Below are 18,137 nucleotides of genomic sequence, written 5' to 3' on the forward strand. Positions count from 1 at the left end.
TTTTTTTGTTTTTTAACAAAGTGTATTCCCCATGTGTTATTGCACGCAACAATATGGCGGCGTTGCACAAAGTCAAACGAATGCTTTTTAATTATTTTCATTTAGTTCCCTAACGATAATCGTCATTAAATCATCACGATTATTAATAGAAAATTAAAAATAATCAGCACGTCAATCAAGCAGCGTATTTCTGATACTAATTATCAGACAAATGAATTATTACAATAAAATATTGACTTAACATTGATAAATGTATGTCAAATTCTTTCTCCGTAACATACGAGCGTTGAATTGATGTATTGCCAATTGTAACAGCTGCTTTAAGCGTGCTGACAGATCACGGACGAGAAAAATGTATTTTGTTTAACATCATGTGATATGCGTCTAGCTTAAGCTGACCATTATTTACGCATTAGAGTGAGACGGCTATAATTCATGTAATGCGTCTTTAAAAGCAATAAATTACGCAATAAAACTATTGCTTTGTGCGCAGCGATGATTGAAAGCGTCGTGATAATAAATCTGTATATTTTGATGATTGCAATATGTATTGTATACACGAACTAGCACTGCAACAGTATGTTAGAACTCTGATAATCTCTAAGAAAAGAAAAATATATAAATCCTTCTTTGAATTAATTCACGGAATACCTGTTTTGTCATAATGGGATATATTTTTAACAACTACGTAGGTTGATGTACTAATTTCGTCACAATAACATACGAAAATCAGGGAGTGTACCGCTAGTTTTTTAGAGCGTATTCAAAGCTCCGGTGAGTCCCACATATCCCCTCCATTTCAGATGGGGAAATACGTTTTTCTAGCGAGAAAAAGGTTGACGGTAATGGTTAGTGATCACCATCGCCTACAGACATTATCGCCATGAAATATATAAACAATTTCTTACAATACAAATATTCTACTAAATTCGGATGCTAAGATGTTATGTCAATAATGCCTGTAGGTGTAATGACCCTTCAAATTGGAAAAGTACAACACTAACTATTGCAATTTGACGGTAAGATATGTGATGATTAAAATATGTAGGTGGTACCTTCCCATACGGGTTTAGATAAAGCCCTACCACAAAATAAAGAAGTTCTAGTGGCATTAAAACACGTAGCTTGAAATAGGACTGTCCCGTTCAAAATGGAACGTGTGGTCATGATAGCTCTGTTACAAATAATTTACGCAGAGGTTAAGATTTTCAAGGACAAAACATATTTTTTATGTAACAACCTGTACCTGTGACTTCATTGAACTATTTTTAATTTGTTTTCAATGTCGCAAATAAGGGACACATTTATTGTTTGCAAATGATGCTTGTAAAATATTATATATATATTTTTAATATAAAAAATCGATTCCACTGAGTTTCTTTCATCAGATCGCAGTGTCTGAACTGGTAGTAGATTTCCTCTATGAATTAGCTTTACCCGCGCATAATTTACAAAAAAAATTTTCAACCCCTATTTGCTGCTTAAAAATTTCATAAAATCTGTTCTTTTCAAAACTCGCCAAATTTCAAGTTGGTAGGTGTTACAGTTTCCAAGATTTACTGGTTAATTAGTGAGCGGTATTCCTATTTCCATATTGAATACAGATTGACTTTGATTTTCATTTTCAGAGCCGGATTTAAAGGTCTGGAGGCCCCCGGGCCACAAAGCAGTGGGGGCCCTAGACAAACAGAAGCGTGAACAACCTAATAATTATATTATCATGAATTAATTACTTTTTTGTTTCAATCAGTAAGCTATGATTTATTTACTTGTATCGGTAACTTTTAAAATATTAAATAATAACATTATTATAATTTGACTATATCTCGGTATTTGTTAACTTGCTGAAAACTGTGGCCCCCACTAGTGTGGAGGCCCCAGGGCAGTTGCCCCGGTTGCCCTCCCCTAAATACGGCCCTGTTGATTTTGATGACGTAACATTTTAAAACATATGTATCGTTAAATACTTATAAAACGGTAAAAATTAATCACTTAACTACACAATTCAGCAAAGATTTTTGATTTTAATTATGATTATGATTCCCATTAAAAAAACGATTCTAAATAATACTGTTTTCCTTTTACAAATGTCTGCCATGACACCGGATCATCCGGTGAGATGGTGTTGCGAGTTGCTAAATTAAATAACTTACATTAATATGCAATTATCTCATCGTTGGCAGTCTAGCGGTCTCGTGACATTTCCCCGCTGAGCCGAGCTACTTATTTATAATGACACACAATTACATGAATCTGGGGCGATCGATCGCTTCCTGGTTCAATTGATATAAGATCAGATGAAAAATATTTCCCACAGAACAAAAGTCTGAAAATTCCGATCAGAACCAGTTTTAACTAGATTCAGGTGCCATTTTATTTGACCGGAGTCGTTTAAGGAAAGTCAAAAATGTTTCTAAAACATGGGACCAGACCAAACCGGCCTTAACTAGATTTAGGCGCCCTTTTGACGACCAGATATGAATAGGGAAGGACAAAAACGGCTCTTCGAAATATGGGACGATCTTTTTTCTGTTTCTAACAATAGGCGTATGGTATTAAGAGTTTGTAGAACGGGTGCAGGAGGATCCAGATCTTTCAAATTTGGCACCCTGATTTCCCATCGTGTTCCTCCCAATCTAGGTATAATTTTCCTTATACATCAGAGCTTCTGTGAAATTGTATTTATGTGTTTCAGTTTAATGTCTAAGTAAGAATAATGACACCATGAGAAATACCTCGTTATTAATTAATAAAGAAGTATTTTCTGTGCATAACCAATGCATTTACGTTACGTTCGTGCTAAAATTCCACCCATCAGAAGATTTATCTCGTCTCCTTCACCTTCACGTGATACAATACTTCTTTCAATAGTTTAAAAGCAAAGATACTTTGCCTTTTAAAAGAAAAAGCAAAGCCAATATTTACATTATTCGTTCTGTATCCATTCACTGATGTTGCCTTATTAACTGTCAACAATAAACAAATGAAAATTTTAGAGTGTATGAATTATTTTGATCTCGCTATCAGTATTTAAGATTAACATGTTATATAAATATGATCTCGGCTCTTTAATAGTCTTATTAGATTTGATATGATGTAATGGATCTCGTATAATTGTCAATTATTGATACGTTGAATAAAATACATATTTATTTTAAAGAATAACCGTGTACAGCGAATTTTATCTGTGTTTTAACTTATTTGTAAAAATGAGCGATTTATAAACTACGACGATCTCTTTGGTAGAGTAGTGTGTATACCAGTTTTCATGGGTACGTTACTTCGAGGGCCCGGGTTTGAATACCGGCCGTTAGTTCTATTAGTTCCCTATGTTGTCTTTGGCCTAGGTATTTGTGTTACTGTCGTTACTTCTGATTTTCCATAACACAAGTGCTTTAGCTACTTACATTGGGATCAGAGTAATGTATGTGATGTTGTCCAAAATACACGCGGCTAATGATTATAGGGTTAATTAAAAAATAATAAAAATACAGTAACAAAGTTCCGTATTAATAGCGGCTTACACGGAATGTAGAGGAAAATAGCACGCCGCCTGGCAGTATGATATTTACGGAACTATTAGTTAGCTCGTGTACACGACGTTTTTGTACATAATTAAAACCATGGCGATGAAAGATTTTAAATAATTACATTCTTACCAACCATAACTTGACCTGTTTAATAAATATCAAAATAACAAATTTATAAAATGACAACATTTATTAATTCTGAAATACAATTAAATAAAAGTGGTTTAAGATTTCAGTGTGGCATTGTAAAGGTGATAAAAAAATAAACAAAGTTATAGCAACATTGTGTAACTGTCAAATTAGTGTCGAACAAATCGGATAGTTGTACCAACAACTTGCGATGAGTGTTGCACGTTCGGATACAGACAGCGACACGGCTAGTTCTGAAGAAGACGTTGATTCCGGTATTGCTGAAGAGTTGGAGAAAAAGAAGGACATTGATTGCATGGATCTCTCAGAATTCTTTGGTTACTGGTAAGTGCTCTTATTATGTTACTTAATAAAAAAAATCTTTCATACACTATGCACAACAAAATAATTGTTTGACTGAATGGTTTAAAAATGGTTAACATGTAATCATGTAACTAAATAAATCGAGAAAAATCTTAAGTAATATGTTTTAAACTGACAATTTACTAGAAACATACACTTAGGAAACGGTTAAAAGAATAAAACATCCAACTCGAAGTTGTTACTTGGTTTCAACTTATGTTAAGTTTTTTCAATGTTGTAATATCCAGTGGCGTAAATATCGTAGGGAGCAGTGCACCAGGGCCCCGGAGTTCAGGGGGCCCTCTAAGCTAAACCTTAAGTTTCTGAAGCTAGAATCACGACCCTGCGCACAAGATTTCTTATTTGATATGTATAATTTTGAAGGGTGGATTAGTGGGATATGGGAAAGAGGGGGTGAGGGCCCGAATCTTTTTCTATGAACCGGGGGCCTTCCTCACATAGCTACGCCACTGGTAGTATAAAATATTAAAACAACGATTTTTGAAAAACAAGCGATGAACACATATTTAACAAACTTCATTTTTGATTTCTTTAAATTTAAATATGTTATTTTTGACTAGACAGCTGAGATGGTCCAGTGGTTAGAACACGTGCATCTTAATCGATGATTTCGGGTTCAAACCCAGGCAAGTACCACCATATATATGTGTTTAATTTGTATTTATAATTAATCTCGTTCTTGGCGGCGAAGGAAAACATCGTGAGGAAACCTGCATGTGTCTTATTACATTGAAATTCTGCCACATGTGCATTCTACCAACCCGCATTGGAACAGCATGGTGGAATATTTTCCAAGCCCTCTCCTTAATGGAAGAGGAAGCCTTAGCCCAGCAGTGGGAAATTTACAGGCACACGAGATGAATTATAAACACAAATTAAGCTCATGAATATAGTGGTTCTTGCCTAGGTTTGAACCCGAAGTCATTGGTTAAGATGCACGTGTTCTCACCACTGGGCCATCTCAGCTCTTTAAAAGCTGTGAAAGACTTTATTAATTTATCTAAGCTTTGAACGTGTAAGTAATATTATTTACGAACGACCTGTCCTGGCTTCGCGCATGCAATCACAGCAGAAACTTCTAAAACTATCAGTGTTTCTTTACTAAATTGTCCATGTATTATATATAATAAGCTTCTTCTCGAATCACTCTATCTATTTAAAAAAAATCGCATCAAAATCCGTTGCGTTGTTTTAAATATTTCAGCATACATAGGGATATAGTGACAGAGATAGCGACTTTGTTTTATACTATGTAGTGATGTGTTATCATTTGTAAATTTGTATCTATGTACTATAGAAATCTATATTTTCTTCCTTCGGTGGATTTGGAAACAAATTCCTACTCAGAGAACTGTTTATTTATTTATTTATTCGGGTTTAACAAACAGCGTCACAATAGGTCTAAATACTAAGCTTAGATTTAAAAATACATAATAGTGAAACCAACACCGTTAACCACAGATTACTACTAAAGATATTGAGAGATAGACGATACAATTTTTATATATTTTTCTTAATTTGTATGTATATATTATTTATTTATTTAACTGAGGAACAAAAAAAAATTAAAAGAAATGAAATGAAAAGTTTATGTATAGTGAATCAGATATATCTATGTACAAACGTTGATTTTCAAAAATAAAACATCCATTATTATGTATTCAATATATATTATGACATAAGGAAACTATACACATGGTATATTTCCAAAATTGCTTTCAGTTGTTTTTTTATATAAACAATACAAAAATTTGTTTAAATATAATATTCGTATATCATAAACAATAATATTTAAATTAATAATTACCTTAAAAAAGAAATCTAAATATTCAAAAAGCAAATAACAAATGATGAAATATGAGTGTATGTTCTATACCTAAATAATATTTTTTACAATTTGTTGTTTGTCTGTTTGTTCCGGGTAATCTCTGGAATGACTGATCCGAATCTGATTTTAGGAGGTCATGTCTTAGGCAAAAAACGTAACCCTTGTCCTTCCTTGGAATTCAAGTTTGCTACACACCAAATTCCATCAAAATCGGTTCAGTTGGTCGCGAAAGTGACAGACAGACTGACAGATGATGTTACTTCTACATTTATAATATTAAATGCAATAAAATAAGTTACCTTGCCTATTCTACTACATTAACACGACCACCGTAATTGTAGTCGTAATCTACAACATGAACTCCTGATTCATGATCTACAAACTGCACTCCTGAGTCATGATCGACTACATGCACTCCTGAGTCATGATCTACAACCTGCACTCCTGAGTCATGATCTACAACCTGCACTCCTGAATCGTGATCGACCACCTGGACTCCTGAGTCATGATCTACAACCTGCACTCCTGAATCGTGATCAACCACTTGCACTCCTGAGTCATGATCTACGACGTGAACTCCTGATCCATGATTATAACCATAATCCACGACGTGTACTCCTGAATCATGATCTACAACTTGAACGCCTGAGCCGTTGTCTACAACATAAACTCCTGAGTTGTTGTTGTCAACAACGTAGACTCCTGAGTTGTTGTCTGCTACATTAACACTCTGTAACAATGTTTTGGAATATTTAAGTGAATTTTGTATTAAGTAAGTTAGACTAAGTTCCCATACATGTTGTAAGGAAGGTCTTGACATGGATGTGCATGGATATAGAGGTATCTAGAGGACGACCAAAGCACGAGGGATGGATTGTGTGAAAGACGATATGGTTAGAAAGAATGTTACTTGTGAGATGACGTCTGACTGAGAAGTATGGAAGGAGAAGACCTGTTGCGCTGAGCCAAAGTAGAATTAGGATAAGGGCAGGAGGAATAAAAAAATTTTATTTTATTAAAAGATTTTTGTTCCCGTTAACAGCCTCTAAATTTCCCAACGCTGTTCTCCTTTTCCTTAGAAGGAGGTGATGAGCATATTCCACCATCCTGTTTCAAGGGAGTATTCATTTCATAATTGCGTTGAAACACATGCGTTTTCCTCACGATGTTTTCCTTCAAAGCCGAGCTGGAGATGAATTATAAGCACAGATTAAGCAAATGAAAATCCAGTGGTGCTTGCTTGATTGAGCCCGCTATTATCGGTTAAAATGTACGCGTTTTGGCGTTCTTTTATGTAAATGTCATCCACTGATTTATTATTTAAATTTATTTATAATTGTAGAGAAAACATGTTGAAACTGATATATAGCATTGAATAAACAAAACACGGCTTAAGATTGTCTAGCGCCATTGTGTATAGATCGCCGGTGTTGTTCCGACCCGGTGGTAGCTTCACTTACTATAGTTTGTTAAATGGTTCAAAAGTTCTTGTAAAATTCTCTTAGAATTAGGTTTATTTTTATTTGATTGGACGCATTGTTGTTTGTTGATAGAATATCTGATAAGCGGTTTCGACGCAGATTATTTAACACAGATCTCAAAATATACACTAATTAAGTCTTTATAATAACTAATTAATCAATATTAAAGTAAAGTATGACACAACTTAGACGGAGCATCGGCAAAATTCGTAAAACCGATCACATCCGAAATAAGTACGCTATCCCCAATTATCAATATTTACTTCTTATGTGAATATGATCTTTACACAAACGTAATAACATGTAATATCATATGACCTAATATATCGACACGTGGATTTAAATACACTTGCTGTCTCGGGTCGAACTGACGCGGGAATCTATAGCGACGAATAGCGTCGAGTGGCGCGATAGGGAGCTGTTACTATTGGTTGTGAATCGGCAGTAATCGGTTTTATTGAATTTGCCGATGCTACATCTAATTTGTGTCGTACTATAAGTATATTATTTACTTACCGGGCCCCACATGTTTACGATGCTCTTCGAAGGATGATCACTTACAAATGGCTTATCTTTATTTATCTTTTGTCCGTTTCATTATCTATATTAGTTACACCCTTTTTAAAATAAGGACACTCAGTGTTATCTGAGATATTATGTTTGATAGATAAGGTTGTAATAATGTCATTGATTTCATGTTTCTTATGACTAATGGTGTTCGTTTTAAATCGATTCAGAGCTTGATGAAGCCATTGTTTAAATAAGGAAAATAAAAAGAAAACGTTGCATATATTAATATAATTCTCTCGACCTTGCTTTTTTATTGCTAGTTTAGCTCGCGAAATCTGAGCGTTGGAACTTTATAAAGAAGTAAATTGTTGAAGCCTAAGTTACTACTTATTACATCAGCGAAAGTCCCGTCAAAATCGGTCCAGCCGTTCCAGAGTTTTTTTTATGGAATAGGTTGGCGGACGAGCATATGGGCCACCTGATGGTAAGTGGTCACCATCACCCATAGATAATGACGCTGAAAGAAATATTAACTATTCCTTGCATCGCCAATGTGGCAACAACCTTGGGAACTAAGATGTTATGTCCCTTGTGCCTGTAGTTACACTGGCTTACGCACCCTTCAAACCGGAACACAATAAAACTGCGTACTGTTGTTTAGCGGTAGAATAACTGATGAGTGGGTGGTACCTACCCAGGCGGGCTTGCAGAAAGCCCTACAACCAAGTAAAGAAAAAAATTATTATTATAAAAATATTTTGTTATATGTACCTACCGTGTATAAAAACGTATGCATACGGTAAGAAGCAGTAATTTAAATATTACCTTATTAAACAGACCCTCCAATTGTTCTTGTTGAGTGGAATAGGAAATAAATAAATAACAAAAAAGGTTTCACAGGTTAAAAAAAAAATTCTAGAATGTTAGGGGTATCTGTCACAATACCAGTGTAATTCTGAAACAAATCACATATCTCAGACGTGAAAATTTGACATACTTGATTGATACCCCATTTTGATACTGATGAATCCTATACAATTTATAATTATTTTGGGCAATGTTGCAAATATTTTATGATTATAAATATTATAAATATTTTTGGCATTGTAAAATTTAGAAGAATTTTTAAAGAGCGTATTTGCTAAAGGTTATTACAACACTAATGATTTCTTAGTTGGGTATATCAAGGGAATGAGATATTCGCCTCCGGGCTATATCTATATCTATATCGTCTCTATAACGTTGATTTGGTTCTTTTAAGACGCCCAAACGTTTAGTTATATGTTAGAATAGTTACAAATAAAAAATCTTCTTTTCACTTCACTTTAAAATCGTACAATTAAAAAACGCCTTTTTTAATTAAATAGCAATCTCTATTTTGTGCTATTGTTATTTATATTTTTTAAACAGGCGTTTCGAATTTCTTATTATGTTCTAAATATAGCTTATGTCATTATAATCCAATAGTATATTTTTCAAAGAAGGATGGAAGCAAAGAAAGGAAGGATTTTATTAGTAAACAATTAAAATACTCAATTAACACGATCTCATTAGTTGAAATAGTGTTGTGATATAAATAAAGATATATTCATCAAGAACTATTTGTAGGGAATAATGTAAGAAAATAAATTGAAAATCTTACCAATATTATAAAGTTTATGAGGATGGATGTATGTATTGTTATTATTTTACGAAAAAACTACTTGACTGATTTGGAAGCAGTTTTAATAATATATGTTATACATCAGAATAGCAAATAGGCCACAATTTATAATGATTTTATGTTATTTGGTCGTAACATAACAATACATATAAATTACCCGCGCGAAGGCAGGACGGGTCGCTAATTTATAAATCTAAAATGTTTATATTTCTCCCATAGATTTTTTAGGTAGGTATATATATATTTAAAATACGTCAATAAATAAAAGATAAAGTTATGTATACAAGTATAATCAGTTCAACAAAAAATGTTCTTAAATAAAATCAAAAATAAATGTAAAACACAGAAGAAATTCGTTGTTGCTTTAGCCATCTGAAACAAAAAATAAATGTTAAATATTTTCTAGTAGTAGTAGTAGTTATTTACATAGCGCATATTATCATTTTTATTTCATTAGTTAATATTCGCTAATTAATTAATACGTCACAAAAATATATAAATAAATAAAATAGTATAAAAATAAATGAAAATAAACTTTATTCCAGTAGGCTTTTACAAAAGCTTTTGAATCGTCATTTTACAATTAAGTGAAGCTACCACCGGTTCGGAAAGTATATTCTACCGAGAAGAACCGGCAAGAAACTTATTAGTTACTCTTTTTCAACATATAAAAAATACAGTTATGTTAGTTAATATAATTATATATGTATGTACCCTGCCTGGAAGTCAACAGATATTAACTCCACGCTTTTTTGTCGTCTATAAAATCTATAGAAACGCATACCTTGCTCCCATTTACTTTCAAAAAACAAGATAACTATAATTCTCTGCAGTGCGATCACTTCGTAGTAGGTATACAGTACGGTAGCTGGGTTTTAATTAAACCGTTTAATAGAAAAGTTGGAAAATTCGGAAAATAAGAGCTGGTAACGCTTTTTCCTTATGTGTTGTCTTATAGGAAGCTACGTAAAAGAATATCATTCCAATTGCTAAATTTATAGGAAGTATCAAAATGACATCAAGCTAGACAGTTTGACAACATTTCACAAGCGTATAGTACGACACAACTAAGATGTAGCATCGGCATATTCAATATAACCGTTTACTGCCGATTTACACAATATGAGAAATAGCTCCCTATCGCGCCACTCGACGCTATTCGTCGCTATAGATTCCCGCGTCAGTTTAACCCGAGACAGCGAGTGCGTGTAAATCGACGCGTCAAATTGACGAATATATTAGATCATATGATATTACACGTTATTACGTTTGCGTAAAGATCATATTCACATAAGCAATAAATATTGATAATTTGGGTGGCGTACTTAATTCGAATGTGATCTGTCTTACGAATTTTGCCGATGCGACATCTAAGTTGTGTCGTACAATAGATCATATGATATTACAAGTTGTTATGTTTGTGTAAAGTTCATATCCACATAAGAAATAAATATTGATAATTTGGGATAGCGTACTTAATTCGATTGTGATCGGTTTTACGAATTTTGCCGATGACACATCTAAGTCTAATCTAAGAAGCGTTATCTTCTCTTAACGTATTTTCTCTCTATTTCTATTGAACGGTTTTATTAAGCTGTTAGGCTTTGTTTGCAAGGAAGTTAAATATATTTATACCACTTGTTGAATACCACATTAGTATTTGACCCCTTAGGGTAACTAGCCGTATAACATCGTAAAATGTATCTTGTCCTTTAATCAGTATCCAAAAATAAAATTTCAAATTTCTAACTTAAAAAATGACGAATTTCCATAAAAACTAACAACTTCTATTTCACTCCCTTAGGGGTACAATCTCTAAAATTCTCTTCTTAGTGGGAGTCTACTTAACAACGATTGTTTTGACAAAATTTCATAGAAAAGTTTACGTTCGGCGATAATGAAACAGTGTGATCAGAATCAGTAGATAATTAATGCTTATCTTTATTTAATAATTAATTTGTCATTGTATTCATTGTCTGTTAAGTGAAACGCTATGTAAGGTAAAAGCAACTACGTTCCAGCAGGGCGTCACAACTCTTTTTTAAAATAGTTACAGATATAAACAAATAGATTTAGACAATGGCGCTGTAAGAAATCTTAACCAATCCTTACACCGCCAATGCGCCACTAAACTTGGGATCTAAGATGCTATGTCCCTTGTGCCTGTAGTTACACTGGCTCATCTTTTAAATCGGAACGGACATACACGAATTGAGCGTACAGTAAGCCGGGCCAGCCGCTAGTAAATGCAATAAAAAACACTAAAATTAACTTACCATTACTGCACTACCCAAACGCCTCTTTATTATTCTACCACTTGCACTCCTGAGCTATTATCTACCACTTGAACTCCTGAGCCGTTGTCTACAACTTGAACCCCTGAGTCGTTATCTACAACTTGCACTCCTGAGTCGTTATCTACCACTTGTACTCCTGAGTCATTGTCTACCACTTGAACTCCTGTAACGTTATCGACTACTTGTACGCCGGAGCTGTTGTCGACTACATAAACACCCTGTAGACAAACAAATGTGGTAAGAAAAATAGTTAATCTACTAATAAACATGTACAGTCGGGGTAAGAAAAGGTTCGTCACCTTAAAATCTATTTTCATGTGCTCAGTGTGAGCGATAATCTGCTTTACCGATCGAGAATGACATATTGCGTCGCAATGATTTGACGTTTAGATTCAAAAGGCATTAAGAGCTTAAGACTTGATAAGGAACGAATTTGAAAACTGACAAAGGTTTTCTTACTCTGACTACTTCTAATGGATTGCACATCCATTCTCAAGATTTTTTTGCACAAACATTAGTGCTCCATAGACCCAATCTAATAATCTGACATATCAAATCCAAAACAGAACAGAATTTGAATGCTTTACAGCTATCGAACTAAAAGCATATAAAGGCTATTGGAATTTACTGAAGAAGGCGCTGAAGGTTCGACGATTATACGTTGAAACAATACATCCACTGTTCAGCACACGTTTGTGTTTTGAGATTATTGAATCAGCTCGGGCTTGGAGTTTGAATCAGACCAATGACGTTGTAGTAAACAGATATGTTATTAACGCGCAAAAAGTGAAGACTAGAAATCGTCCTAATTGAGACGTTTGCCTTTAGTCGTTTTACGTAGTAATACGTTATAATACATCATAATTACGTAGTAATACGTTTTGCGTAATAAAAACATCTAGTTATCACTTTTACTTATTGTTTTTATCAAGCTATCCTTTTTACTTGTAACGAAATGTAAAATAAACGGTCCCCGGCGCGGCACACTTTTTTCTGTTGTTTAGTATAGGTATAACATATCTGTTTATTAGAATATCTTTGAATCAGACGAAGTGATCTTTAAAAATATTGAACATTAAATATTTATACTATAATTGACATAGATGTCAAGAGTCATTCATGTTCATGTCATCAGTTCATGTCAAGAGGAATCATTAAGGCATAGATTTAAAGAAATTAAGATATTGACTGTTGCTTCTCAATACATATTTTGTAATGTTTTGTATGTACGGAAAAATATTAATGTTTTTATGAGAAAATGTGATTCTCATAACATTGGTACAAGGAACAAACACAATCTTGTTACTCCTGTTACTCGACTGCATAGAGTCAGTAACTCCTTTGTGGGGCAATGTATACGCTTCTACAACAGGATCCCAGAAAGCGTTCAAAAGCTTCTGTTGCCAAATTTAAAAAAATTGTTAAGGAACGCTTGTGTGCAAAAGGTTACTATACAATTAGCGAGTTTATGTTTGATAGCACACCTTGGGAATGAAACGATCGCCTCCTGGCTATTTCTAATCATATACTACTATGTACCTTATAAATTTGACAAAAAAAAAATAACAGAAAAAAAAGACCCGCTGAGTTTCTTTCGCCGGTTCTTCTCAGGTCAGGGTGTTCCTTTTTCCGAACCGGTGGTAGTGTTTATTTGACAATCAATAAGTAAGTGTAATGCTTTTATATTGAATAAAGGAATTTGAGTTTGAGTTTGAGTTTGAGTGTCTGTTTGTGATATTAAAACAGCCCCTTTTTTATTCAATGCATATGTATACACGGTACATATACAAAAATAACATTTTTTACAATTTTTGTCGGTCTGTCTGTTTGTTCCGGCTAGTCTCTAATTGATTGTTAAATTCAAACGCGTACAAAATCGCGAGCACAGATAATTTTAAATATATAAGGTCTTCGTTCGATTTTGTACCAAAATGTAGTATGACGCTTCAAAATTGTTCTTAAATTGTATGAAAAACTATCATGGATGGCGTTTAACAGAGAATTATTTGAAAAGAGGGAGATTTATAAGGAGTCTTTGATATACTTACTTCCATGCTTGATATTGTTTCCTGTTACAACGGAACCACTGAAAACTGACCGGCACAAACGAATGGTAACGCGACACAAAACGACTTATAATCCTTATCATCGTTGAGTTAATTACTTTATCAGCTAAAGCATTTTTCATGCTCATTCCATCGAAATCAAATTATTATCATGTACTAGTCATACACATGTGTAAACACACATATTGTTTGTCTGTGTACACACACACATACACATTTGTATGACGTTTCATGAAGTTATTGTTGTAGTATATGTTACTCTTTATTACATTGGCTATGTGCCAGTTGTAGTACCGTCAAAATCGGTCCAGCCGTTTTAAAGATTAGCCGGAACAAACAGACGAAGTAAAAACAGTTATTTTGATATATAAACCGTATCTATATGTATATGTATTCAGTAAGAAGCGATTATTTTAATATTACAAACAGACATTCCAATTTTTTTTTACACTGGCCTGACTCACTAACCCTTCAAACCGCAACACAACAATAGTGAGTACTGTTGTTTGGCGGTAGAATAACTGATGAGTGGGTGGTACCTACCCAGACGGGAGATCACAAAGCCCTACCACCATGTACTACCAAGTAAGTAAGTTTTTATATGTATAATAAATTGAACTAAGACTATGTGCGAGGTGGTTTGACCAATTATTCAACTGAAATTATATCGCTAAAATTTATATTCCATCTGATGTGACCTGATGTTAAAAAATCCAATTTACTTAAATCTCCTTGTCATTCCATGCGTGACTCTCTTTTGTTTTTTTTTATATTTACTTCGCGCGGGAAAACATCTTTAAAAAAAATTATGGCATACGAATGAAGTTCTAAAATTTATTACGGTTTTATGAAATCGAATAAAATAACAAAATATATAATTATAATATAAATGTAACTACATAAAGAAGTATTTGTAACAAAAGTAAATGTTTTAGTATTTGTTTGGTTTTATAAATGTGAAAGTATGTGAGGATGGATGTATGTATGTTAGTCACTCTTTAACAAAAGAACTACTGAACGTATTTGAAGGATATTTTACAGTAATATAGGTTATACATCAGAATAATACATAGGCTACAATTTATAATAATTTTATGCAATTTGGTCATATCAAAATAAACTTTATTCAAGTGGGCTTTTACAAGAACTTTTGAATCGTCATTTAACAATTAAGTGAAGCTACCACCACTTCGGAAAGTAGATCCTACCGAGAAGAACCGGCAAGAAACTCAGTAGTTACTCTTTTTCAACATTTAAAAAATACAATCATGTTAGTTAAATACAATTATATATGTATGTTATATATCCTGCCTGGAAGTCAACAGGTATTAAATCCAAGTTTTGATATCATCTACAAAATCTTGTATCGAATAATATGCCTTTTTTACCAATGTATTAATTATCTATATGCATATATAATTATGCATATAAAGAACCCGTGCGAAGCCGGGAATATCGTCTAGTATATATATAAATAATCTCTGTGATATTCGTACCAATGAAACATACGTTATCTCTTTACAAGGAAATTAAAAATTATTATCTGCGATTAAATTATAAATCATTCAAGATAAAACATAGTTACAGTATAATTAAAAATATATATGTTTTAATTATTATGTAATAATAAAGTGAGACCTTCCTTGTCGCCGGTTGTGTTGGGTTTGCTTCCACCAATGAGATTGAGGATATGGATGTGTGTGTGTGCTTGCACATGTTTGCACACACACTTACAACAACAACAACAACAGCCTGTAAATTTCACTGCAGGACTAAGAACTCTCTCGTTGATGATGTTTTGGAACATATTCCGCGACGCTGTTCCAGCGGATCAGAATACACATGTGGCAGAATTTTTAGGAAATGGACACATGCAGGTTTCCTCGCGATGTTTTCCTTCACCACCAAGCACGAGATAAATTATAAACATAAATTAAGCACATGAATATTTAGTGGTGCTAACGTGTGAACCCGCAATAATCGGTTAAGATGCACGCGTTCTAACCACATATTATTTTTCCTGTATACCTAATCTACTGGATATTGCTGAAAAAAATTGGAGTGTCTGTTTGTAATATTAAAATAGCCCTTTTTACTTAATGCATATGTATTACGCGGTACATATACCGAAATAACATTTTTTTTCAATTTTTGTCGGTCTGTCTGTTTGTTCCGGGTCTCTGGAACGGCTGGACCGATTTTGACGGGGCTTTCACTGGCAGATAACCGATATAATAAGGAGTAAATTAATATAATTTTTTTTTTGTTAAATTCAAACGCGTACAATGCCGCGGGCACAGCTAATTTATTTTTATTATATAAATAGTTTCATCCAATTTAATTTTAGAGACTTAATTAGCGTCAAATTTTATATAATTATTAATTATAAACACAAATTAATCACATCTAAACACAATTGTACTTCCTTGGGTTTGAACCCACAATACTTTTGATTAAGGATTTCCAAATAACTACTGGACCATCGAGGCTCGTAATCAAAGCTTATGATTATTAAAAAGTGAAATCGAAACCGGTTCAGCCGTTAGGTCAGGTCAAAGATCGAATAGGTAAACAGTTCTTAATAGGCATTTTATTGAACTTTCTCTGGAAAGTTGGGCGAATCTACTGTCTAGTTGTCAAATTTCATCTCTTCCCAGGTCTGGATTAAGGGGAGATGCTTTAATAGCGCAACATATACATACATATACTAAAAATATACTTTCGAGTTTCTTTTTTCACGGCATCACGCTACAAACTCCTAAAAATGAAATAATTTGATCCAAATATTAGCGTCTATACACAAACAAACAATTATGTATTTAAAATATTAGTATAAACTAACAACTCGCCCCGGGTTGACACGGGTGCAATACTGATACTAAATATACTATAGAATTTGTTTATTCACGACATCACACTGAAAACTTATTTATTTATTTATACTTCATTGTACACCACATGTTACACATTATAATATGTTACAATATTATATATAATATTGTAGAGTACAACGGGCGGTCTTATGGCTAAGTAGCCATTTCTTCCAGACAACCCAAGAAAACTTCTAAAATTATCAGTGTTTCTCTATATATTGTCCAAGTGTTATATACAAAAACCTTCTCGAATCACTCTATCTATGTATTGAAAAAACCCGCATCGAAATCCGTTGCTTAGTTTTAAAGATTTAAGCATACATAGTGTTGTAGGGACAGAGAAAGCGACTTTGTTTTGTATAAGTAGTGATATAGTAAATTGCAAGAATAATTGTCCATCAATGACCAAATTATAGTGTGAAATAAATAAATAAATATTGGACAACGTCACAAACATTACTCCGATCCCAATGTGAGTAGCTGATGCACTTGTGCTATGGAAAATCAGAAGTAACGACGTCACAAACACCCAGACCCAAGACAACATAGAAACTAATGAATATTATACAGTGGCGTACCCATGAAAAACGGTGTAGACTCTACTCGACCATGGAGGTCGTCAAAGAAAAAAAAACAGATTTATTTGGTAAACGATTACAGAAACATCCCTCGTCGTTTCAGTCGATTTTGAGTCGCAATAAACACGCCATAATATCGTAACCGTTACAAATTAGTAGAATAGCCCTCAGAACCAATTAAAGAACTTTAGATTTTATTTAAAAAAATGACATCTTAGATAAGACAAAACGTAAAGGCATTTTGTTAATTATATTTTTATTTAATTTATTTATAGTCTGTGGTGTTATATTATATGTGGTGTTATATATATTATATTTCGCGTCAAGAACTGAAACAGATTAAAAAAAAAAAACAAAAGTTCTATATTACTCAAAACAGTTTACTAAAAATTGTTTTTATTATTACATATTATAAAACAAAGTTCACGTCTGTCTCTATAAACTAGCGATAAACTCCAAAGCTACTGAACAGATTTTGATGCGGATTTGCTAATAGATGGAGTTATTCATAAGGAAGGTTTGAACAAAATATTCTTTCGTTTTTATTAAACGTGTCGGAAAAAAAAGCAGAAAATAATTTGTCTTAACATAATAAAATCTTAAAATAAACTATTCAAATAAGCTTATAAATCGTGATTAAAGACAACGAACGCTTTTAACAGATTATTACAAGTCACGAAAATGTATACCTAACTGTCAAAGTCTAATAAAAAAAAATAATGACGTTTCGATTTTCGCGCGCTTTGTTTTTTTTTATTCTAGACAGTTATATGGATAAAGGAATCACATGAATGTACA

The 18,137-nt window shown here is 33.2% G+C and overlaps 1 protein-coding gene and 1 long non-coding RNA gene across 2 annotated transcripts; both read right to left on the bottom strand.

Annotated features, from left to right (window-relative positions):
• Positions 1-5,693: 5,693 nt before the first annotated feature.
• On the bottom strand, positions 5,694-7,972 carry LOC124541467. Its single transcript, XM_047119383.1, has 2 exons — positions 7,869-7,972; positions 5,694-6,601 (listed from the first exon to the last, which is right to left on the bottom strand). Exons 1-2 carry the CDS (start codon positions 7,878-7,880, stop codon positions 6,176-6,178), a joined length of 438 nt encoding a protein of 145 aa, XP_046975339.1. The 5' UTR covers positions 7,881-7,972; the 3' UTR covers positions 5,694-6,175.
• Positions 7,973-9,803: 1,831 nt separating this feature from the next.
• LOC124541468 lies at positions 9,804-13,978 on the bottom strand. The gene is made up of 3 exons (XR_006967253.1): positions 13,871-13,978; positions 11,802-12,040; positions 9,804-9,897 (listed from the first exon to the last, which is right to left on the bottom strand). It is a non-coding gene; the product is annotated as an uncharacterized LOC124541468 (long non-coding RNA).
• Positions 13,979-18,137: the final 4,159 nt, after the last annotated feature.

The sequence above is a fragment of the Vanessa cardui genome, chromosome 28, assembly GCF_905220365.1.
Source record: "Vanessa cardui chromosome 28, ilVanCard2.1, whole genome shotgun sequence".
Lineage (NCBI taxonomy): Eukaryota > Metazoa > Arthropoda > Insecta > Lepidoptera > Nymphalidae > Vanessa > Vanessa cardui.